The following is a 26,689-nucleotide window of genomic DNA, read 5'->3' as shown; positions in this document are numbered from 1 at the left end:
CAAACCATCGATTATCTCCTTGCATTCGACACAATTCATGATTGTTTTTGTTTACGTCCCACTGCGAGCGAGACGTAAATAGCGATTTGCGGGCTGTGTGAGCGAGACAGCCGCGCGCCAACTCACGCGTTAAACGCAAACTCAAAAATTTAAATTACAAACGTCTATGATTATAAAATGTTACTCACGGAACACAAAAATTCAATTAACTACGTCCTTCATTGTTAATCACATTTGAATTCAATATCACTTGTTTGATATTACAATGACCTTTTTCATCAAAAGTTATACCTTTAAAGTACTCCGCTGATTTTGCATAATATTTGGTCCAATCTGCTTTATGAAATAGAAATTTCTCTACTTTGTCATTGACAGAATATTTAGATGGAACTAGGCTTAATTTTGTAAATGTTGGATAGTGGTAACTACCCAAAGGATCGTCACCCACTGACCATTCACATAGAGGTGCTAGTACGGGACTCACCCCTGTCACATCAATAGCAGAGCTATTTGCATTAGGTCTTTGTACTGTAGTAGATACACCTGTGTTTAACAGGCATAGGTCATGTTCATCAAAAATTTCAAACAATGTTTTGCCTCTTTTTTTTTTTTTTTTTTTTTTAATTCTCTTTTAAAGAGCTGAGTCACTAATGTGACTATGTGGCTCTCGTAAGTTTACAAAAAATCAGACACTTAAATCTAGATCTAAATACTACTTATTTACTAATTATTTCTACGACTTATGTTATTACGGACCATCTTATACATACTTTTTGCAGCTTCGGACGTCGGGTTTGCCAAAATAATATTTACATTTCCCAGCGTCCTGTCCAGCACATCACTCCGGACACATTCCGTCAATATATGATACACGTCTTCCCTTGCGCCTGGACAGTCTGGACAAATAGGTGAAAGTACTTTTTTAATTAGAAATGCAAATTTGTTCAACAAAAACCCAAAAGCAATATGATGCGCGTTAAAATCTCCTGAGACTATACAAGGTTTTGGTAAGCTAGCAATAATATTTTTAAGTTTATTAATTCTACAATAATTGTTATTTTTAGGTGGACAAAAACACATAGAATCGACACGGAACCAATATTAGTTTCTAGAGAAATTGCTATGGACTGGACATCTTGATAAAATTGTGTTGGCAATATTTTATATTTCAATGTATTTTTTAATAAAATGCCTACTCCACCATGTTCATTATTTGCATTTTTTCCTACAAAATTATATCCTGTAAATCTAATAGGATTACTTGTATTTTTTTGCCAGGTCTCATTTAATAGCAAAATATCAATATTATGTTGTTCCAAAAATGTTTTAACCAAGGGTTTCTTATTGTTAATACTTTGGATATTATGCTGCACAATAGTTAGGTGAGAATCCATTATATTTTACTTAAATGTTCTAAAAATGTTTCTTTGATTTGATTAGTAGTCTTAATATTATTAGAGTTCCCTATTGTAACCAAAGTGTTTACTATGGCTCCTAAAAGCTTAGAGTTATTTACAATATCATTGTGTGAAATTTCTGTCTTTGTCTGTGTAGTTTGCTTAGGCTGTGAGTATGTAGTTTGGTTTTTTGATATGTCTGAGGGCTCTGAGGCTTTGGGAGTGGAGGGAAACTCGCACTACTTATTTGAACTACTTTTGAGTAGGTTTCTTTTTTGTTCCTCTCCATTCTCGCTGCCTTTACAGGACACGTTTTTGGTATTGCAAGATGCGCACCCCCACAATTGCTGCACTTCAGTGTATCCGTCGTGCAGTCCTTGTAATGGTGCTCACCAGCGCACCGTGAGCATATTTGCTGATTTTTACAAATTTTCCCATAATGGTTAAATTTCATACATTTAAAACATTGCATCAAAGGAGGAACATAAGTGAAAACTTTGTATCTCCAGTTGTCCAAATAAATATACTGCGGTAGACTAGTACCGCTGAAAATTACACTGATAGTGGAGAGAGGAATTAGCTCCTCTCCCACTTTTTTCAAAAATCTCTTTACACCTATTACTTCACTTTCCGAGGAGAGTTTATTGAATAGTTCCTGATTGCTAGATTCTTTTGGAATGAACCTAACCACCCCTACCCTTTCCACAGAGGACGCCGGGATGAACGCTCGGAGTTTATGAACTGAAAGGCACTCGTGCTTCAAAAAGTCATTAGCCGCTGTCGCTTGTTTGAAGACAAGCATAATTTTAGTAGCGTTTATGCGCCTACTTTCACTTACACCTTTTACTTGTTTAAAATATTTGGATACCACCAGGGGATTTTTGTTTCCTAGTTTGATATCTTCTGTGCTTTCTACGTATACAGGGAATTCTGAATTGGTACTAGTATCGCCGTACACCCGGCGATACCCTGGTTTTATAAATGGTTTGTATTTTGCACCATCACTTTCAGAGGGTTTCTCCTTTTGCATTTTCTTCCTCTTTTTGCCCGCTGCTGGTTCCAAATCACCGCCGTCACTATCTGACGGCATTGTACCACAGTTTAACGAAAACTATTTACAAAATAATGTACTATTTACACTCAAAAACTATATTTTTAACAATTTTCAATTAAAAAGCGCGCTTCGCGTTTCCCGCCAAAAACGCAAGTCCTCGTAAACGTAAATTAAGTTGATGTCAAAGAGTATTTAATCACCATTGAGAACTCAGATCACCTATCACTAATCACTATTCACTACTTTTTTACAGTCGGGACCACAAATATGTCCAGTTACGCAACTAGCGTGGCCCCCTCAGTCCCTCTCGCTCAAGCAGAGGTACTTACTTGTGAAATGTTGGTGAAATATTATTCCGTCTATTTTACGTTTGCTTCGGCTATTGAAGCCTTGTATACAAGGCTACTACAACACACAGGCAGTATACTGCAACCCACCATTGCACAATAACTTCAAAAACAAAAAAAAACAAAACAAATCAGTTTGGTATTTATTTACAATACTTGAGTCAACATAACCTCACTTCACGTTGTTTGCCAAATACTCACGTACAAATACATTTTGGCAAACAAAAAAGTGGCCAAGGTGATAAGGACAAAACATAATCGTTTTGTCAAGTTCTAATAAAAGCTTAAAGGGCTACTTCTAATAGTCCTTATTCTGAGGTCGGGACTTGAAATGTATGAATTGATTGCATGCTTCAACACCAACATAACAACACTAACACTGACAGAAAGACCAGCATAACCAAGCAAAGTAGCTCAACTTTTTTCTTTGAAATTCAATAAGTAGGTTTTAGATAAAAGAATAGAAAATTGTTTTTATACTTACAAGACACCAATCAGTAAGTATTAACTAAAGACAATTGGTACTTATCTCTTAAGGTATAAATACAAATTTCAAAATAAACATTCAGAATAATATTCATAACATAACTAACTAGTCAGTTATTATCAAATTTGTTTGGAATTAATTAATTAATTTATCTCGTAAGAGCAATCCAAATACCACAAACTGGCATAGCTGAGCCTTCAACCGGATTCATGTTGTCACAACGGGGTCGAAATAAGTGCCTGTAGTCTCCGTACTAGTATGTGTACACTGTGCAGTCTTCTATCATCCCACCACTCTTATCCATTGTATACAACTGTAAAGTTAAAATGGTATAATTTAATTTACCATACTCAATTGTGATGTTAATGACAATGAGACATGGTTCCAGCGTAATAGTAATTTGCGGGACTTATAGTTAATGGACTGATTATAGTACAACGATAAAATATATTGGTATACAAAACAAAGTGGTTGAGTACGAGTGTGTCTTGGACAATTACAATATGTTTAACATATTGTATGTAAACAAAGTTGGTAGTTATCTGGAAATCTGTGATAGAAGTTAGATTTATTACTTCAATTTTGCCACAAAACCTAGGTTAGTAGCTCGATAACTTTCAAAATTGTAGTTCAGCAATCACTAGGAAGTACCGTAGTTATTAATAATACAGTTTTGATGATCCAACAATGAATATGACTTTTACTGGCACTTGTGACTAGGCTTTGATGGTCCTATCTTTTGGTTGCGTTAAACTGTGTAAAAACCAGAACTTTTTGCAGAAATCAGATGGTACCTTTAAAGTTAAGTACTTCATATAATCTAGAAAATTTCGGATTTCCGACTGACTTTTTTGTGACCACAGAGTTCAAAGAGAATAACCTAATTTATGAGTTCTTATTCTGTGGTTGCTGCTGTGTCTATTTCAGTCATCCATTTCATACAAAAATTTTGCTATACGAAAGCTTCGCCTGCCTGGTTAATGTTATATAGGCGCGGACCGTAGATAGAGTAAAACCGGCCAAGTGCGAATCAGACTAGCGCACTGAGGGTTCCGTAGTACAATCATATTTTAACGACATTTTGCACGATACTTATATACTTACTAGATCTCGTTCAAACCAATTTTCGGTGGAATTTGAATGGTAATGTACATCATATATTTTTTTAGTTTTATCATTCTGTTATTTTAGAAGTTACAGGGGGGGGGGGGCACAATTTACCACTTTGGAAGTGTCTCTCGCGCAAACTATTCAGTTTAGAAAAAAATGATATTAGAAACCTCAATATCATTTTTGAACACAGATATGGGTTTGATGAAAAAAAAATTGAGTTTCAATTCTAAGTACGGGGAACCCCAAAATTTATTGTTTTTTTATTTATTTTTGTGTAAAAATCTTAATGCGGTTCACAGAATACATCTACTTACCAAGTTTCAACAGTATAGCTCTAGTTTCGGAGAAAAGTGGCTGTGACATACGGATGGACAGACAGACATGACTAATCTATAAGGGTTCAGTTTTTTGCCATTTGGCTACGGAACCCTAATAAAGGTAGATTGAAGTACTGTGTATGAGATAGCGATAGCACGACGTAACGATGTATAACACGACAATTATTACCGTTGTGTAGTGGTTAATATTTGTATTAACCGATCAACAATATTTGTATTAACCGTTTTTTATGTGAAAACAAGTAAATAACTAATGAGAAATACAATTACGCCACGAATTCTCAAAGTTTGTTTTGCAACTAAAGTTGCATTCCTTATATGTATTCTTGAAAAAACCAGTTACACGATAAGGGACCAAAAATAGGTTAGCTGTGTCTCTGTTTATCACATTAGTAACTTTATTTGTGCTCTCTTTTTAGTGTGAATGAAAAAGCAAACGCTCCTGTATCTACCTTTATTACTACGGCGCGGACAGAGGGCCACACAGAGCAATGCCGAGTTGCTGTGTAAAGCCAGAAGAAAAAAAAAAAAATGCCGAGTTCGGTTTTATTCTACCTCTGATTGGTCATCGAATGGTCATCTTAAGTTGGCATTACTTCCTGTTAAGGAGGGATTACTGGGAGGGAGAGTCAATCTCATATCGGCACATCGGTCACGGTGTCATAATTATTAATCTGTCATCTGTTTGCTGTGTTCGAACTTCGACGGTCTTTTACTGGTCGCTGGTGTATTGGGAGTATATAAACGTGTGGTTACGTGGTACAAAGTCCAAAAGTCAACTTTGTATAAAAAAACAATTGAAAAATTTAATAATCGCTATGAATCCCCTAAACCAAGTAAGTACAATACTATAAATTAATAACGAGCATTAGATACGGATAATTGAATTGTATTTAATTTCGACATAAATAGTCCATTTAACTTATAAAGAATGCATTTCTTAAAACCTTATTATAAGGAATTAGGATTTACTAATTGATAGCCCCTCTCAAAAAGATTGCTCAAGAGTATCCATCCTACTGTTCTTACAGTACGCTCTTAGTACTTTCTAATTCCAATTCATGTAATTAGTGGAGCTTACAGATTGTACGTGCGACACGTCCTATTTATCGAAAATTGTCTACTACTGCAAGTACAGCATCAGCTGCAAAACCTATCCCTACAACCGGCTTATGTTTTGGTGAGTCCTTAGTTTAAATCTACTATAGTAAAATGATCTGAGACATGGTCGCTAACTATGGGCCTCATAAGAAAGCTCAGAATCAGAAGCTCATAGGTAATTTTAAACTGTTTATTACTATTCATATTATTCGTGCAAAGCGAAAATTCTAAAAGAATAATATTTGGTAGAGATTAAGCTTAACATCAAAGCATGACAAATTTCCCCAATTACCTATTGTTATTTCTCATTTTGTTTACACAATGACGTCGTAACCAAGAACATCTTAAATTTTTGGGTATCTCATATATTGAGGTAATCATGCCTGCACACACTTATCATTATGTAACCAAGAACATCTTAAATTTTTGGGTATCTCATATATTGAGGTAATCATGCCTGCACACACTTATCATAATCTAAATATATAAAAGGAAAAGGTGACTGACTGACTGACCTATCAACGCACAGCTCAAACTACTGGACGGATCGTGCTGAAATTTGGCATGCAGATAGCTATTATGACGTAAGCATCCGCTAAGAAAGGATTTTTGAAAATTCAACCTTTAATTGGATGAAATTGGGGTTTAAAATTTGTGTAGTCCATGCGGACGAAGTCGCAAGCATAAGCTAGTATAAGTATAAATCTATTTTTATCAGCAAGACATGCTCATACATACATGCAGCTACATAATTTTAAAATATCATTCCATATACCTATATGGAATCATATTTTAACAATTTCATTTAATTTTACAATGATAATATGATAATGTAATCTTGTTGCCAAGACCTTTAAATATTTGGGTAAGATATTTTTCTACTCTATATTACCAATAGATATTACGAAATTAGAAATTAACTAAAATGTTTATTTAGTGCCAAACTGAATATTACCAAACTATCATTATAATGTTTAGTTAATTGGTATCTAATGATATATTGCGTTAGTGGTTCATGATTAGCTGTAGATCTAATCTGTATTGTATAGTAATTTGTTAGCTCAAATTGGTAGTTCACAATTTACAATTTTGCTCTAATCTTTATTATTACACTTTTTAGTGACGATAACAATGGACTTTTCTAATATCAGAAAAGTTCAGAATGAAGGAAATCCATCCATATGTTTTCATGGTTACCAATGGGACCCCATTATTAAATCTGTCACTCAGCAAGCTGTATCTCTTAAACCGTAATAGGTAGAGAGTTAAATTTTTTACAGAGTGTGTATTTACATTGACAAGAAATGATAAAGATTTCAAAATGGCCGCCATGCGAATTTAAAATAAAGTAAAAGTATATAGTGCTATATCTCGTACGATGGTACGGAACCTTTCTTGTGCGAGTCTGACTCTGCCAACTGGAGCATGTATTGTAAAAGTAAATGTTGGTATATTTGACGTCATATGCCATGTCATATATGTATATTTCCGTTAAGGTGACGCAGTACGCTCGCCCGAACCTGTTTGCTTTTCACTTGACATTGTATGAGAAAGGTGAGAGGCACGATAATTTTCACCGAAATCAAGGGTTTACGAAAAGTATTTTTGAGAAAAAACTACTGAGTTTATGTTTTCAAAGTATAGTTATTTCAACTAATGAATAAAATAAACTATCTCTAATGTTAAATTTCTTTAGAATTTTCATACCCCTAATCTTATTTATTTACGCCCAAAGTTGTCATAAATTTAGTGTTAAAATAGGAATTTTTGAGGCTCGTAACTTTAAAATCAATATTTTTTTCAATGTTTCATATATCAATAAACTTCGACAATGACGAGATTAATCGATATAATACTTAGTTATGAGCGTACAGTATCAAATAATGTAGTAATTACCCTCCTACGTTTCTATGAAGAAAGCACCGTCCTGAGCCCCCTTAATAGGTCAAGCTGCCATGCCTGTTGAACGTAATTTTTGTTAACGTAGAGCGTATCGTTTGCATTTGAATCTTGCTTAAATCTGCCGCTGGAACCTGCTAGAAGTTTACTCCCTAGCTTGTATTGTAAACTCTTAATCTACACCAATATTAAAAATGCGAGTGTCTATCTGTCTGCTTGTTACCTTTATACGGCCCATCCGCTGAACGGATTTTTACAAACTTGGATACACACATAGCTTACATTCTGGAGAGGACATAGACTACTTTTATCCCTGAAAATCAAAAAGTTCCCACATATTTTGACAAACCTACATAAATCCACGTGGATGAATTCGCGAGCATCAGCTAGTTTAGGATGAATTACACCTTGATACCTCTAGTCGTTTCTGAGAAAAGAGGCCTGGACAGGACAGACGGAGAACAGTTATATTCAAAAGTTTTTTATTATGAGGTACTAAATCATATAACTCTGTAAAAAAATCCCAATGTTAGCTATTTTTATCTTATCGTTACATTTCGATTGAATTTGAAAGATATCTATTATATCTACTATCTCCCTATTTTCCTAATCTTTTCCTATCTATCTATTTTATATATTAAAATATGATTTTAATGTCCGTTCATATCGAAATAGGATTAATTATTGTCTACGTACACATTAATTGAATACACAAGAATATGTATAAATAATAAAGGATTAAAAGCCGTTATTTTATAATGAAACTTATTATTTAATATTTATTAATCTAATAATGTTATAAATTATTTATGTAAACTCATGATCACTGACACTAAAAACAAATTGTTGGATTTCCAGAACTAAGCGATGAACATAAAGCTCTGCAAGAACTTGCTCGGAAGTTCACTCGAGAAGAGATCATCCCTGTGGCTGGCCAATACGACAAGTCCGGGGAATACCCTTGGCCAATCATTAAGAAGGCGTGGGAAGTTGGCCTAATGAACGGACATGTGCCAGAGCATTGCGGTAATGATATCTTTAATTCCCACCATTTTTTACTCAAACCTCCTTGAACGCAATTAACGTAGTTAGTTAGTATTTTTATACTACCTATTCCATCAACAAAACAATGATTCATTAACATTGTAACTTAAGCAGATTTCTGATTTCACAATAGTTAATTGGTAAAAAAAATAATGTATTGTTATGATCTGAATACATGGATAAGGTGCTAAGTTATGTATTACAGGAGGCTTAGGTCTAGGCATTTTTGAACTATGCCTCGTTACCGAAGAGTTATCATTTGGCTGTGCTGGTATTAAGGCAGCTGTGGTGACATCTAGTATCGGTGTAAGTCACCTTTACAAGATATTGTATTTTATAACTTACTATGTCTAATTTATTATTGCGGACGATAGAAGTGCGGTCATTCAATATAATCTCACTGAAGCTATATAGCTAGCTAAGCTTATTATATTTAGGGCACAGGTAAAAATGTTTATCATTAGTACAGAAACGGTTTTTTGGTCTACACTAACTCTACAATTACCTCTGAATATTATAGAATTCACCGGGTATTAACTAAAAATTAATTGTAGAATAACACGCTTCAATACTAACTGTAATTTCACAGGGGGAATGGGTTTAGGCGTATTGGAGAGTTGTATAATCGCTGAGGACGTAGCTTTCGGTTGTTCAGGGATAATGGCAGCGATATATATCACAGAAGTTGCCGTAAGAACGACATTTGTAACATAAAATATCTACGGATGGTGTTCAAATTTTTCAATGCATGTATGGTGAAACATTTTGCTTTGTAACTATTATTATTTACGAGTATATATTTTAAACATTGGACAATAGGAATGCGTGTATATTATTGTTCCAATAAATTATTTATTTTCCTTACTATTTGAGACCGGTTTTATTGACGTATTCAAATATGGTACGGGTATGTCCTGAAGCTAGTGTTAAAATTTTTGCTCTCAGAAAATTATAGCGGAAAAGAGTAAATTTCAGGGGGCATAGGAAACTTTGGCGTTTTCGACGAGTGTGTAGTTGCTGACGAGTTTGCCTTCGGATGCACTGGTATCTGTACAGCCATTGGCAGTTCAGGTCTAGGAGTAAGTCAATTACTTTTTTGATCACATTGCATCTTTTGGGCATAACAGCTAGTATCTACTATTTTATTTAAGGGCCCATTTTGAAACGCCAGATAAACATGTGAGCATCGAAATATAAAATGCATGCATGGATGTAGGAAGTTCTTCAATTCTGAATACATGTGAGTAAGTTAGACATTTTGATAGATGCATGAGCAGTCAAAACTTCAAATTTCTTCCTGAGTTAAACATAATATAGTCCAATCTGAGATAAATTTATTTGGTGTATAAAATCGGCTCTTAATGGAATATGTCAACACATTCACATGTTAGGTACATCTTCTTGATTTTCTTTTTTTAATGATTTTAACATACACACGTTAGGTACACCACCTTGATTTTCTTTTTTTTAAGTTTAGGGTATAATTTTTTTATTGTTTAACCTGTAATATCTTCGGTAAAGGCACACAAGCACTATGTATGGTACAAAAAAAATATGTTTACACATATTGTTTGCTTAGACATTAGATACTTTTTTCTGTTTAGCAAAATACTATTTGCATTCCAGAGATATCTAGGAAAAATTAGTCTTAGTGCAAAAAAAAATTTACGAGACATTTCACCGCAATTAATAGATTCATCTGGTGACAAAATGGCTGGCTCATTTTTTGTGCAACGGATCAGCCTGGCTGTCCAGCGCGGAAATGCAGCCAGTATTCTTGGCACCATTGCACGCGGGGATGATTTGTATAGTAATTCGATAAGGCTAGTCTTTATTGTAATATTTATGAGGCAATGAGGGTTCCGTACTACAGTCGTATTTTTTCGACATTTTGCACGATATTTCAAAAACTATGATGCATGAAAATAAATAAAAATCTTTTTTAGAATGTACCTTTCATATGATACCCCACTTGATATAGTCACTCACTTCGAAAGTTGAAAATACTAATTATTAGTTCATGACCACAATTTAATTTTTTGTGTGATCTAACCCTAAATTCACGGTTTTCAGAATTTCCTGCCAAAAATTTCCAAATTTCATGATTCTAGGTCAACGGGAAGTACCCTGTAGGTTTCTTGACAGACAGACGGACTGACAGACAGACAGACAGACAACAAAGTGATCCTATAAGGATTCCGTTTTTCCTTTTGAGGTACGGAACCCTAAAAAAAACTAATTTCGAAGAAAAATTATAAGATTAAAATTTAATGTTACTTTGTAAGTATGTATTTAATGATATTCAACAAAATAAATCTTGCAGATTAGAAGCATAATAAATAAATAAATCTAAATAAAGCTCAATAAATTGGGCTCATTTAACTTTTTGATGAAGAATTTTCAGCATTGGGTAATTTAAAACTGAAATGATGATGATGCTATGTATTCGTAAGTTATTTATGGCATTATTATTATAAAGATGTTTTATATGCTAATTTTTAATGCGACAACTACGGTGACCACGATTTACCTATATTATGTCATACTAGTAATAGACAATATAGCTAATTTCTATTTTAGGTAATAATTATCCAGATATATTTTTCGAAGGACGTAATTTTCTAGTTCTTCGAGGAGAACCCGATGATTAGAGTCTGTTCGAAACATTGATAATATATTACCAAGAGATAAGTTGTAGAACAATACGATCTTTCGAGTCTGATTTTATTGCCTTAATCAATAATATTCTTCTTCTTCTTCTTATTTTGCTTTGTGGCTTTCAGTAGTGCCCACACCGAGCATCAATAATATTACAGTGTGATAAGACTCTATTGGCACTTGAATTACATTGACAGGGGAGCGCTGTTGGAGAATAAAGACTTAGAATCAAGCTTAGAATATTCAAACAAGAACAAGGGGCACACTTGACGGCAACGTTAGTTCCGATTTTCGCCACGCGCCAAGATAGCCTTGTCGCACTGTAATTAAATTTTCATATATTGCTATGACAAAATGGCTTTTGATGTCCTGTCTTGTCTTTCATGCTCAGTACCTGGACCCCTCAATGTATCGGTCTATACGCACCGCTTGGGCAACACACTCGTCCAATAAAGTATCGCTTAGCATTATTGTACATCGACCTTTAGAAAGAGATAGCGGTTTCGTACATCGTTGCCTCTGTCGTTGAGACCGATAAACTTCACATAGGTATAAGTGACAGAGACAACGCTTTACAAAGCCGAAATCTCATTCTAAAGGTCGACGTATAGTATTTCTTGCCGGCTACTGTACTTTGAGCTGCGATAGTACCTATTGTATATTGATACTCGCAGGACTCCAAATCTATATGTATAAAAGGAAAAGGTGACTGACTGACTGACTGACTGACTGACTGACTGACTGATCTATCAACGCACAGCTCAAACTACTGGACGGATCGGGCTGAAATTTGGCATGCAGATAGCTATGACGATAGATTATGACGTAGACATCCGCTAAGAAAGGATTTTTGAAAATTCAACTCCTAAGGGGGTGAAATAGGGGTTTGAAGTTTGTATGAAAGTCAGTTAGTTTTGAAGTAAGAATCGTGAAATTTTTCTATTTTTCTATATATATAAAAGGAAAAGGTGACTGACTGACTGACTGACTGATCTATCAACGCACAGCTCAAACTACTGGACAGATCGGGCTGAAATTTGGCATGCAGATAGCTATTATGACGTAGGCATCCGCTAAGAAAGGATTTTTGAAAATTCAACCCCTAAGGGGGTGAAATAGGGGCTTGAAGTTTGTATGAAAGTCAGTAAGTTTTGAAGTAAGAATCGTGAAATTTTGTATTTACACAAATTGTTATAAACATAGAAAACGTGTATCATGGTTTTTCAAAAATTTAGCCCCTAAGTAGAAAATTAAGGGGTTTGAAATTTGTATGAAAGTCTGTCAGTTTTAAAATTTGAATCAAGATATCGAGTATATAAATGTAATCTATATATATAAAAGGAAAAGGTGACTGACTGACTGACTGATCTATCAACGCACAGCTCAAACTACTGGACGGATCGGGCTGAAATTTGGCATGCAGCTATCTATTATGACGTAGACATCCGCTAATAAAAGGATTTTTGAAAATTCAACACCTAAGGGGGTGAAATAGGGGTTTGAAGTTTGTATGAAAGTCAGTTAGTTTTGAAGTAAGAATCGTGAAATTTTTCTATTTTTCTATATATATAAAAAGAAAAGGTGACTGACTGACTGATCTATCAACGCACAGCTCAAACTACTGGACAGATCTGGCTGAAATTTGGCATGCAGATAGCTATTATGACGTAGGCATCCGCTAAGAAAGGATTTTTGAAAATTCAACCCCTAAGGGGGTGAAATAGGGGCTTGAAGTTTGTATGAAAGTCAGTTAGTTTTGAAGTAAGAATCGTGAAATTTTGTATTTACACAAATTGTTATAAACATAGAAAACGTGTATCATGGTTTTTGAAAAATTTAGCCCCTAAGTAGAAAATTAAGGGGTTTGAAATTTGTATTTCAAATTATAAAAGCCTGTCAGTTTTAAAATTTGAATCAAGATATCGAGTATATAAATGTAAGTATATATTATAGAAAACAGATGACGTAGGCATCTGCTTAGAAAGGATTTTGGAAAACTAAACCCCTCATTGGTTAAAATAGGGGTTTGAAAATTGACACTGTTTTAACCCCTGAGGGGTTTAGTTTTCCAAAATTATTTTTAAGCGGATGCCTACGTCATCTGTTTTCTATAATATATACCTACTTACATTTACATACTCAATATCTTGATTTAAATTTTTAAACTGACAGACTTTCATACAAATTTCAAACCCCTTTATTTTCTACTTATGGGCTAAATTTTTCTTACTTCAAAACTGACAGACTTTCATACAAACTTCAAATCCCTCTTTCACCCCCATAGGGGTTGCATTTTTAATGCCATATTTTATTAAGCTCATATTATGTTAAAATCTCATTGTTAAAGATCAACCCTAAGGGTGTAAAATAGGAGTTTAAATTTTGTTTACTCCACGCGGACGAAGTCGCGGGCATAAGCTAGTCACTAATAATATAGATACTTAAAGACATTATTGATTTTAAGCAAATAATTATTTTAAGATATTGATAGAATTGGTTTCGATAGTATTGGCATCATAATTAGCCAAAACAATAGCTACCTGCTGTTGAATAAGGTAGATGACTTGGTTATTTTACCAAAGCTTACGTTATCCAATGTCTAAAGTGTTATTGTATGTAATTTCATAAACTCGCTCAAAAGGGTACTTACAGAAACCTTTTGCAATATTTAAAAATGACTGAAAAGCATTAGTCAAAAGTGCTTTTGACTATTGAGGTTAAAAGGCCCTATTAAACCAACACGGAGGAACGTGTAGTCGTGACAACGCATAATTAATCAATCGATTGCATATTAAGCAACGTTGATCCAAGTTTATAACTGGATGGCTGACCGGTTTTGTAGGTCTGAATAGCCTTTTCGTTTCCTCCGTGCCTCAGAAGTCAGAAAGCACGCTAAGCCATCGGTCGGTTAAGTGTCGGTAACATCTGATCTGAAAACCTAAAAGTTCCAACCTAACCTATCCTTCGTCGCATTATTATCCCAAGAAAACGCCTGCTATTATGTGACTAATGGAAAGGAGACACGACCTCAATAGTAAGGTATTATACCAAGAGGAAAATACTATCCTTACAATTGAAACTATCGATATTATGTGCGATGTTGGGGTGAACACTATCAATTAACCGGTAGTCAATATTCTATGTCAATGAATATTCTGCAGGTGGTTTAGATGTGGGTGTCTTTGACGGGTGTATGGTGGCAGAGGAATTGGCCTTCGGGTGCACTGGTATCATGACAGCACTGGAAGCCAGTGGCCTCGGAGTGAGTGGCATGCCGCTTTCGAATTAGTTTTGAACCCTGTATTTCAATGTCTTGGCTTTTTCAATATTTGTGAATCTAACACTAGCTAGGTATATGCTTACCAGCTTCAAGAGTGTTTTGATTGTTTTGTCTGCTTGTTCTATAATTAACGATAATGCCAAAGTAGGTAAGGCACATACAGGCGATTCTTCATAGAGTGCACATCAGTACCCTTATTATAAATGCGAAAGTGTGTTTGTTTGTTGGTTTGACGTGATTTTTTGCATAGGTATAGATAAAGACCTAGACAGTGACATAGGCTACTTTTATCCCGGAAAATCCTACGAACCGAGTTCCCACGGGATTTTTAAAAAACCTAATTCCACGCGGACGAAGTCGCGGGCATCAGCTAGTATGAAATAGAGTGAAAGTAGATCAAATTTATCAACGGAAAACATTTTTTTTTATGTTTTATAATATCTTAACTTGTTATTATACTACTCTTTGTAAAGAAAACGTAATTTTAAACTAAGTAGGTAATCTAGTTTCACCCTATTAAATATTAAGTGATATTTATGAAGACTGACCCTGTATCTATTTCTATTTAAGACGCCGAATGAAGCTTCACGCAGGTCATAATATTACCTGGGTGCGCCGTCTTTAAAACAAACAACGGCGTTAAGCATAAAATTTCATCCAACCCATTAGTATCGTTTCCAAGAACTCTATTACATAATATATAAATATTTACAAGAGCTGCTCGTTCAAAGTTCAGAATGTTCGTACATACTAATATTACATAATATGTGATGCTTTACAGTTTATACACAATATAATTTTCCATTTGTTAATCATTTATTTTTATTGCAAGTGTGTGAATTATCACACAATAGCATTTATATTTAGCTGTTGTGTGAATGTAGAATCAGTACTGATTACATTAATTTTTAAGGCTTGCTATATACACATATAGGTACATATTCAGCTTAGCGCAATATATCCAACATCATTAGTTAAGCAATAACAGGTGAAGTGCATGTCAGAACTCAGAAGACGCATAAAGTAGGGTTCCGTAGTCGTGCTATTAAAAAACACTTCTGATCGCAAACTGAAAGCAAGAATTAAAAGAAACGAAGTCGTGTTTGCCATTGAGCAATCTCAACTACCTTAGTGCTTGGTCTTACAACAACAGGAATCAAGTAGAACAATTTTTTAGTTGAGATCATCGATATAAATGACAAGATATGGTCAAGCGAACAAAAATTTTCACGGTTTTGGAACTAGATAAACCACTACTCTAATCTACGAACTAGAATATACTAATGAACGACCAGTTTGCAATCCAGACGTCAGTGAGGTTGCATTGGTGCTAAAGCACCACTGAGTATGTGCCATTTTGTTTGTTCAATAGCCCTGTCCATATGATGTAATATATAAGTCAATGGTTGAGATCGATTAGTTTAGAATTTCATACTATGTGCTTAATATTCTAGAATTTTCAGAATTTGTAATAGGTAGGTAATAGGTATTATTAAAGTTCCCCTTTTTTACTACGGAACCCTAATAAGCCGAACCGATTACACAGAATTACATTAAACACAAATATATTTTTAACATACAATACTAGAGTGCTTTATTATAACGCTTCAATAACATTTTATAAGTTTCCTTTACTGACGTCCCAAAACTATCATCGCGTCTATAATTTAAATTCTTCAGAATACATTATTATTAAATCATGACATCTACCATAAAAAGTTAGTCGTGGGTATAATCCAAAACAAAAATAATATTAACTAAGAAAAATAATAGTGGTCTGTTTTTTTACCACGCTGTAAATTATTTTATAGGATCGTGTGACCTAAACGCTTTTAAGTACTTAAGTAGCTCAAGTTCTCATATTTTTACAGATACGTTTCTACTAACGTATTTTTAAAATAAATATTAAAATTACGAGTATGTTTCAAAATCAAAGAAAATCGTAAATCATCTATAATTTTTCACTTATTAAGTTTCTTCGGAGTCTTCTATTACGAAATGGGTCGTAATTTAACGTATTATTATTTGGGCTTGTACTATTCCACTCTTAATTCCACCATTATAATGCACAGCACATTCATGTCATTAATGCAGGGCATTTAGCGTTCGACGAAGATGGCGAGTAGGTCACACGCTGTAAAGTAGTATACGATTCTCGTGACTCGAGTAGCCCATCAATGCACGACGCTAACACGTGTCGTGCAATAATGGACTAATTATATGGCAATTGGCACGTTTCATTAAATACTGTACTTTATTATAATACATAATATATATATGTATTTAAAAGTCCTTAGTTGGCACATAACGTAGAAAGATAATTATTTATATTATACAACAAAATATTTGAGACGTCAGTAAAGGAATAAAGTTTCTACCTTAAGAACTCCTCCAAATCTTACAGAAGTTATTGTGTTTCAGCAAACGCCCGTTATTATCGCTGGTAACAAAGAACAGCAGAAAAAGTATCTTGGCAGACTCATCGACGAGCCGTTGGTTGCCGTAAGTCTTTATTCATTGGTTTTATAGAATCGGTCTGTCAAACCTACATTTTTTTTAAAGAAAATGTTATAAAAAAAATGACTAATATACCCCTTTTCCCTCCAACTAAGCGTAAAGCTTGTGCTAGAAGTAGGCACGACAATAGTGCAACGGGTGGGGTTTGAATCGGTGACCTTTCGGAATTCAATCCGCTCCTCAACCGTTGAGCTTTTAAAGTTTAACATTGCAGCAAAGTACTATGCGATATCCACAATTCTTTCGATTCTTCTCATTCTGCCACTATTGACTTAAATATAATACACACGTCTTAGCAAGAGTGGCGCAAATTTAGTCAATGATGCTAAACAGTCACACGAAACGCTATCGCTAAGATGAAGCCATTGTTATAGGATGTACCGGTAAGAACACACATACTCATCACTCTAAAATGATTACCTACTTGAATATCCCGGGAGTGATCAAGTTTTCTCAAAGCTAATTACTTAATGACATCTAATCTTGCACGGAATCTTTTTGTGCAACGTTTTTGAGACGAAGCGATAAGATGCTTTTCCGGCAACCGTGTTTTCAGTCACCTTTAACTTGATAACCTTTAAATCAATAGTGAACAAGTTCTGCAAACGCAATCCAACCTTCATAATTAACTTCTAATATCCCCTTTGTAAGCTGTGATAGCCTAGTGGTTAGGACGTCCGCCTTCTAATCAGAGGTCGGGGGTTTAATCCCGGACACGCACTTCTAACTTTTCGGAGTTATGTACGTTTGAATTAATTAAATATCACTTGCTTTAACGGTGAAGGAAAACATCGTGAGGAAACCTGCATGCCTGAGAGTTCTCCAAAGGTTGTGAAGTCTAACAATCCGCACATGGCCAGCGTGGTAGACTATGGCCAAAACCCTTCTCACTCTGAGAGGGGACCCATGCTATGTAGTGAGCCGGTGATGGGTTGATCATGATGATGATCCTCTTTGTGCCTCCTTCAAGCTACTTGAGACTGGCAAATAGCATTGTGCTGATGTCGCACTGAGAAAAGCTATAAATCAAGAAAAGAAGAAGCATGATTGTCACGCTCATCTTGTATTTAAAAAAATGTTTCATTTAGGCATACGGTGTAACAGAGCCCGGGGCAGGGTCGGATGTAGCAGGAATAAAGACAAGGGCAGAAAAAAAGGGTGACGAATGGATCCTCAATGGACAGAAGATGTGGATCACCAATGGGGGAGTAGCCAACTGGTAAGTGATCCCAAAATAGCGTGACCTAAGTTTTTAAGGTTATAATTCATACGCGCTTCTCCATACAATCGTATCACACCGATTGTTCTATTATTTTGTAATTCTAGATCAAAACTAAACCAAATATGTATGTATCTCTTCATAATTTTATGCCCGAACACAATAAATCATATATATTATATTGTATTCGTATTGCAAGTTATGATCCTTGAAATATTTTAGGCCAAATTTTGAGGCAACTTCGAAATTAAATAAATCATGTAAAACAACACTTTACTTTATAATAATTTCAAATAGATTTCTTTGAAAACATTGATAAGTTTCAAAATAGTAATGCAACACCAAACATTATACATCTCACTCTTAACTATGTCTTGCCTGAAATGTTGATTGAAAGAGCATGCGCTGAGCATTCCACTTCGACTTAGAGCTACTATATTCACGCCAACTTTCCACTTGTGTTCTGGCTTTTAACTGTAACTAAGGCTAACTTTATTTCAGGTATTTCGTGCTGGCGAGGACTAATCCCGACCCAAAATGCCCAGCCAGCAAGGCTTTTACTGGCTTCATTGTAGAGAGGGAATGGCCTGGAGTGACTCCCGGACGTAAAGTAAGTACAACTTTTACTCAAATAATAACAAGCGCGGTTTTCCACAGCTACTACCTTCACTAATAATTTTGTTATGGTAACAACATTATTAGATTGTGAGTGAAGTTAGTGGGAAGAGCCAAGCCTGTATAAGTAAAAGTGAAAATACTTTTAGTACGAGATAGGTCGAGATGGCAATCGGGCTGGAGACGGCCCGCTCACCCGCACCCCCCCCCCCCCCCCCCCCCTCCGCGTTGACTGTGCTGACATTTTTAACCGACTTTAAAAAGGAGGCGATTCTAAATAATTCGACGAGTTTTTTTCGCGATGTTAGTCTTTAGCTCCCTCAAATCTGAACAGATTTCATTAATTTTTTTTATTGTCCATACTCAAAAGTGAAAAAACCTCATTCCATCCATCCATCCATCCATTTAGAAACTATTTGAAATTAACATATTACCGATGCATATAAAAAAAATTAAAAGTACTTCCCGAATAGAATAGAATATATTTTTATTCAAGTAAACTTTTACAAGTGCTTTTCAATCGTCAACTAGTTTAATTTACCACTGGTTCGGAATGCCGGAATGTTAAAAGTGAAAGTTGAAAAAAGCTTTTGATGTCCTTGAGTTTGTCTGTGTATTTAATTACTTATAACTTCACAACTTATTGAGTTTCAATGCGGTTTTCAACATTTTCAGGAAAATATTCCACGTTTAGTCTACAGAGTAGGTAAGCCTATTTGGACGAGACTATGGCTAGTCAGTAATAGAAGTAATATTTGCTTTCAGGAACAAAACATGGGACAACGGGCTTCGGATACTCGTGGCATCACTTTCGAAGACGTACGCGTTCCCAAAGAGAATGTTCTGATTGGAGAGGGCGCTGGTTTCAAGATCGCTATGGGTGCTTTCGATAAGACACGGCCACCGGTAAGACTAAGAGTAATTAATGCCCGTTGAAGACAACGTGCGAGAGACCTGTCCACACAGCTCCTAAAAGTATTGTATGAACGTATTCTCATTGCGGAGCGTGCGTTAGAGCCAAGCAACTGTAAACACGTGGTTTCAATGACTATAGTCGACGCATTTTAAACTGAGTCGTCAAGTTATCTGTCTGTTTCGCTCGCATTTACCTACGACCTGTAAGTGCGAGCGAAACACACCGATAACTCGACGACTCAGTTTAAAACGCGTCGACTATAGTAGTGTCGACCAAAATCGATTTCCGGCCGAACCCGAAGCCGAAGCATAAAGTAGGTAGGTAGATAATCAAAATTACGCGTATATGTCTGTCGGTTCATATTCGCGACTCGATGATTCGCGAGCTATATCAGTTACTCTGCTAGCCTAGCGCCGTAGTTTGATATCTACCACAATCGCAATAACATTTGATTGGCTAGCATTCCCTGATTATTGGCTAAAATGCACAGTTGCAGCAAAAATACTTTAAATTGAGCCAATCACAACAATTGAGATTATAGCCAAACGGTAATCACAACTTTCTTAAAAGAACTTACTAAACTTACTTAAAAGAACGGTTTTCCTATCTTGGTGAGAACAATCAGTTCTCCCTCCGCTCCAGCACCGACAATAAGCTTATGACTCCACACAGCTGCACGGTATACTATGGTAACTCTTTCACCAGTAACAGTGTCAAACTCTGGAATTCACTCCCAGCTGGAATACGTCAGGCGAAATCCTTAAACTCCTTCAAAAATCGTTTGAAGAACTATTATTTATCTATGTAAACAGAATTATGTAGTATATTATAGAGATATGTATATAGGTATATATATTTATATATATTTGTGTATTATTAGAATGTACTGTGTATGTAGTCTAATTTATAATAATATAATATACCTAGGGCCATTTTCGGCTGCCGCACCAACCCGTGCTTTCGTGATTCCTTTCGTCAAAGGTTGCCTGGAAGAGATTGCTTTAGCGATAAGGCCGCCTTTGCATGCTACAGCTATTAGATTAAGATCCTGTATTGTGTTTTTTCAATGTTTACTTTGTGTTGTGTGCAATAAAGTGTAAATAAATAAAATAAAATAAACTTTCGTGCTATATGGTTATACCTGATTTCTTCTATGGATGTCCTGATTTCTGATTTTATTGAAGAGTTCTGCGAGCAGTCCGTTTAGTTCGATCATACTTGTGTGTAGGTGGCAGCCGGCGCGACAGGCTTGGCAGCCCGCGCTCTTCACGAGGCGACCAAGTACTCGCTGGAACGCAAGGCATTCGGGGTGCCGATCGCCCAACACCAGGCCGTAGCGTTCATGTTGGCCGACATGGCCATCGGTGTTGAAACCGCGCGTCTAGCCTGGCAACGGGCCGCCTGGATGGTCGACCACGGTAAGTCCTAAATGCCCGTAAAATCCATTGCCACGATTGTTGTATTGAACACTTGAATGATATAGGTTTCAACTGAAACAACTTTCTGCCAATGAAGGTAGACGGGGGAGTTATTACTCGATCTGTGCAGTGAATCAAGTTTTGATCATATTGAATTATATAAAATGCGTATTTGTAAGATGGCATGCTATTCTCTGACATATCCCTTGGATAAAACGATACTACCCTTACAGCAACAATAAAAATCCCTAGCTAAAGAGACTTCTTACTTAGAGCTAAAGAGACTTCTTACTTAGAGACTTCTTCAAAGCCTCAATAGCTCAACCGGTAAAGGAGTGGACTGAAAACCGAAAGGTTGACGGTTCAAACCCCGCCCGTTGCACTATTGTCGTACCTAGCACAAGCCTGACGCTTAGTTGGAGAGGAAAGGGGAATATTAGTCATTTAACATGGCTAATATTCTTTAAAAAAAAAAAGAAAAACCCCTAGCTAAAGAGACTTCTTACGACTTAATATTTTTACTCATACAGGTCAGAAGAACACAGTCATGGCATCAGTGGCCAAGGCCTACGCGTCGGAAGTAGCCAATAAGGCAGCCAGCGATGCTGTCCAAGTGTTTGGAGGAAACGGCTTCAACACTGAGTACCCCGTCGAGAAACTTATGCGTGACGCAAAAATCTACCAGATTTATGAAGGCACGTCCCAAATTCAGAGACTCATTATATCCAGAGAGATCCTAATGGAAGCCAAACAAAGCAACTAAGAAAGCACATAATTTTTTATTCATCTCTAAAATATATTCAATTTAGAGAATGTTAATATGTAAAGCTGACTGAGAATAATATTCAATTGTAATACGAATATTTTTTAAATTATAACTCTGATCAGTGGTATACAGTATACCACTATGGTATAACACAACTCGGAATAGTAATAAATGTTAAATCAACAATCAATTTCATATTTTATCTTTTGATATATAATATTATGTCATATTATTTTAATATTCTATTTTTATATTTGTTTTATGACTCTCATTTAAATATATGTGAAGCTTGATTTATAATCAAGAAATGCTCTGCTTTGATGTAAATGGACTTAAATCGTAATAAATACTCAAAACAAAGGTATAATTTATCTAATCTATGTGCCTTATGAACAAAACTTTATCAGATTGAAAAACGTATAATTTGATATCTTTTACAAACGTACCCGTAATATATACTGTTTATTACTGTACAGTGTACAGTTTATATGGTTATTGGTATTTGAATATTTTTTGAGGCTAAGTACCTACCTTTTTGAAGTTAAATAGTAATTAATATTTTTCGTGTCAGGTTAGTAATTAATATATTACATGTGATTTGATTTAATAAATTGTTTTGAGAAGTAATATTGGCTGTTTTATTGGAACTTCAAGAAAATTTACCTATCGTGCACGACAGATCGAGATGACAATCGGGGTATGAGGCCGTACACCCGCGCTATCTCGCACCGGGTGAGCGCGAGGGCAGTGCGGGTGTGCGGGGCGTCCTTACCCCGATTGCCATCTCGATCTGTCGCGTACTACAACTACCTATCTATACAAGGTGTAACCTGAACGCTAACAAAAACGAAGACAGGTGATAGTACTGATGATTACTGATATAAAACCAGAAAAAAAAACGCGAAAAAAAAAATTACAGCCTATTATTTACACATATTTTTTTTTAGTTTTAGTTTCTTTGTTTTTGTCATGTTATGTAATATTCTATATATATATATATATATATGTGAAAGTGTGTTTGTTTGTTTGTTTGTCCTTGAATCACGTCGCAACGGATCGACGTGAGTTTTTGCATAGACATAATTTAAGACCGGAAGGGGTATGGCAGTTTTTATTAAACCCATACCCCTTTGGTTTCTACACGGCATTGTACCGGAACGCTAAATCGCTTGGCGGCACGGCTTTGCCAGTAGGATGGTAACTATCCACGGCCGAAGCCTACCAGACCAGACCAGAAATTTAGAAATTATAAGATGCCAAACCCCTGGCAGGAATCGAACCCGGGACCTCCCACTAATAGGACCACAGCACTCACCACTGCGCCAGGGAGGTCGTCGAAAGCCCGATTTCAAAGACTGATGCAAATATGTTAGTAGGGTTTGAAAGCATACTGCATCGCGTCGGTTTAGTCGTTCCTTTTAACCGACTTAGTAGGCCAGTTTTTAAATCACCACGATTTAGGAATGCAATCCCTTACAGCTGGGTTGAGGAGTTGGGTCCTCGATTGCAATGATAGTCTTTACTTGGTAGGTACCTCAAATATCAATTTATAACCGACAGTTTCTAAATCCCTTAGTTTAGGAGATCAGATCCCCTGCAGCATCAGGATTGAGGAGTTGGAATCTAATTTTTTTATGGAACAATGTTGCAAAGTTTCTCTATCAATTAAAAAGAAACTACGCAAATCAGTTTAGTAATCTCGGAGATTTCGGTGTACATAGGTAGAAAAACACAAGTCCTCCTTTTTTTAAAGTCGGTAAAAAAAGTAGACTATGTTATTCGCTGGTTAATACTTAATCCTATACTTGTCTGTGAAAATCCCGTCAAAATAGGTTCAGCCGTTCCGAAGATTAGCCCGTTCAAACAGACAGACAAATAATTTAAAAATGTGTGATGTGTGAAATTGAAGTTATGGTACCTACAGTTCAAATAACCATAATGCTTATTAAGAGGTAGTTATTTCGAAATTACAGATAGACACTTCAATTTAATTTATTATAAGATTTTAGACATCTTCATTACACTAAGATTAAAAACACATTTATGTACAAGAAAACAATACAAAGGTACAGAAGAAACTTGCTATACAAAAGGGTGCAAGGGCGATTTACTTATATACATATATTCGCGGGCGATCGCTTGTTATTGATGTAGTCCAATTCAATATCTTATGGTTTCTCCTATGTGAGTATTAGCCTTCATAGCAGAAAATAGGATTAATGCATTGAATAATGGTAAACAATCAGCATACATACACAATAATTACTTACAATGAAAAAAGTATCAAATACAGCAAATCTGCAAATACATTTATTCCTAGTTGTATGCGAGAATGCACGACCCTCACGACCTAATTTTTTTAATTTGCATTTTGCCGCCATTTCCAACCAGCTTTGCTCAAGCTTTCAAGTTTCAATATCTCTGACAGCTTAGTTTGATTACAGCGCCATCTATGATAATAAGATAAAAACTCATCACAGGCAAACTAGTGATGTGCATATCGTGTACTATTTTCTCGATCACGTTTGTCATCAACATCGATTCTAAGAAAACAATTTTAGATATTAGTACCTAATATTTAGCAACAAAATACTTACATTCATGTTTATTAAAGTCTCTGTGAGTCTTAAAAAGTGATTTAATATATATGCCAGCAAATAGTTCCGAAAATAATATATAAGTCACCGTCGTATATTACTCGCCAAGTCATTATTTATGCGACCCATCCTAATATATTTGTTGCCTCTATTATTCCACCGTTTCTCTAATTCTATGAAGTTTAACTTGATCTACTTATTGAATTTACCTGTCGCAAAAAAAAGCGCTGCCAGTTAATTTTATTAGATACAATTATTATTAGTCACAAGTTTTTAGGGTCGGAAAAATAATAGGGAATATGCATAATTTTTTGATATAATTTTAATTCACTTTTTACATCGTTGTAACATATTAAAAAATATAAATATAGTTGGAAATACTCAAATTATTTTTTTAAATAATATTTAAAACATACCTTAAATTTGATCTGTTCAAACGCTGCCATATTTTGTTGCGGGCTCGTTTATATACCTACTATAAGTTTTTAGTTTGTTTTGGGGTTAATATCTTTTGAGGGGATTTTTAGTAAAACTACTGTAGGTACGGATTTTCATGCGGTTTCCACTAATAGAAAGGGCTATACTTTTTTAACATTTTGTTGAAAAGTTATTAATACTTTAATAATAATTGTGAATTAAGACGGATAAAATTGTACATTAGAATAAGTCGTCATTATTTTAACTTTGTGATATCTTTTGAGGTATTATTCTAAATTAAATGATACAAAAGGCAATTTTAGTCTAAATTAAATACTTGATATGGTAAATTATTTTATTTTGATAAGAATTACTACTACATAAGTAAAAATACCTTCGAAAGTAAGGCTTTGTTTTAGACCACATCTGAAAATCATAAAAATGATTATTGTGAGTGAGAGTGAGAGAGGGAGTCAACCTTAAAAGATATAATGCTATTGCATGCCTTTTTAGTGCAAATTTTTGAGGAACCATTCCACTATACATTGTTTTCGTGTGACTTAAACCATTTACCTTAAACTACAACCAAATAAAAACGAACTTATTTAAAAAATCATGGTTGCGGTATAATATCAGGACAATAATGATTTGGTGGAAAACAAATCAAGTAAATTTAAACCACATGCATATACCTGATTTTCCAATACCAAATGGGTAGTGATAGTGTGACATACCGCAGGACGAACAGATGGACTTAGTGAAACTATAAGGTTGCTTTGTTACAGAACCATAAACATGGAAATAAAAAATTCGAATACGATATCTTTATCGAGTATCGGAATCGATTTATTACTAACGAACTAGTAATAATCCTTGCATTACTACATCACTATAAATTTCTCGCCAGTTCATAATAATATGCGGTAACTTTTGTAGATGGCGTTTTTGTACCGGATGCTACAATCACTACAGTGTATTATTAGAAAAATAGTCGCAAAAACGCTTTAAACTTAGTAAAATCCAGTACTAATTAAAATCTATATTTGTATTACGCTCCATACATTATGATTTTATGCTATTATCTAAATATAACGCTAAATATTTGTAATCATAGTCTTACAGATTGACCTACATTACAAGCCCTTGTGAAAGAATTGTGCAATAGAAACGGTCATTTATTACACAACTCAGCGTATTCATAAGCAAACGTATCCATTTAGTACTATTTATAATATATTTTTATAATAATTTAGTTATAAAGTTATCCAATACACTTAGGTATTTGAAATATACATTTTTAAAGCAATTTTAATTACTTTTCTTTATTTTCCACGCAACCTTTCATCCTAGGCACAGTAGAAAATGTTACCTTTTTTTAAAAATGTACATTGAATTGCATCGTATCTGGAAAATAGGCCATGACATACTTTTCTCAAATTGGGTTAATTTCTCACTTGCCCTTTACCGACTTATTTCAATGTCAGTCATGAGTATAGTAGCTCTATT

At 35.1% G+C, this 26,689-nt stretch overlaps 1 protein-coding gene and 1 pseudogene across 8 annotated transcripts; one reads left to right on the top strand and one right to left on the bottom strand.

Moving 5' to 3' along the window:
• Positions 1-1,146: 1,146 nt before the first annotated feature.
• LOC138404523 (uncharacterized) lies at positions 1,147-2,588 on the bottom strand (annotated as a pseudogene).
• A 2,752-nt stretch (positions 2,589-5,340) lies between these two features.
• Mcad (Medium-chain acyl-CoA dehydrogenase) lies at positions 5,341-22,796 on the top strand. 8 transcript variants are annotated; one of them, XM_069508846.1, is made up of 10 exons: positions 5,341-5,572; positions 5,808-5,916; positions 8,595-8,762; positions 9,370-9,470; positions 17,140-17,220; positions 18,324-18,454; positions 18,956-19,064; positions 19,835-19,975; positions 21,214-21,403; positions 21,934-22,796. In XM_069508846.1, the coding sequence occupies exons 1-10, from the start codon at positions 5,555-5,557 to the stop codon at positions 22,164-22,166; spliced, it is 1,281 nt and encodes a 426-aa protein (XP_069364947.1). In that variant the 5' UTR covers positions 5,341-5,554; the 3' UTR covers positions 22,167-22,796. The 8 variants fall into 8 exon arrangements, with proteins under 8 accessions (XP_069364947.1, XP_069364948.1, XP_069364949.1 ...); XM_069508847.1 differs by lacking the exon at positions 9,370-9,470 and adding an exon at positions 8,986-9,086; XM_069508848.1 differs by having other exon boundaries at positions 5,342-5,572; positions 5,820-5,916.
• The last annotated feature ends 3,893 nt before the right edge of the window (positions 22,797-26,689 follow it).

Source organism: Maniola hyperantus, chromosome Z (genome assembly GCF_902806685.2).
Source record: "Maniola hyperantus chromosome Z, iAphHyp1.2, whole genome shotgun sequence".
Classification (NCBI taxonomy): domain Eukaryota; kingdom Metazoa; phylum Arthropoda; class Insecta; order Lepidoptera; family Nymphalidae; genus Maniola; species Maniola hyperantus.
The sequence above is the reverse complement of the archived record's forward strand: the minus strand, read 5'-3'. Positions and strand labels throughout refer to the sequence as shown.

What these genes read in the sequence shown, in the direction of transcription:
- Mcad (XM_069508844.1), top strand. An exon ending in AATGGGGGAGTAGCCAACTG is followed by an intron (nt 18,455 to 18,955) that starts GTAAGTGATCCC and finishes ACTTTATTTCAG; the next exon opens with GTATTTCGTGCTGGCGAGGA. An exon ending in GAGTGACTCCCGGACGTAAA is followed by an intron (nt 19,065 to 19,834) that starts GTAAGTACAACT and finishes ATTTGCTTTCAG; the next exon opens with GAACAAAACATGGGACAACG.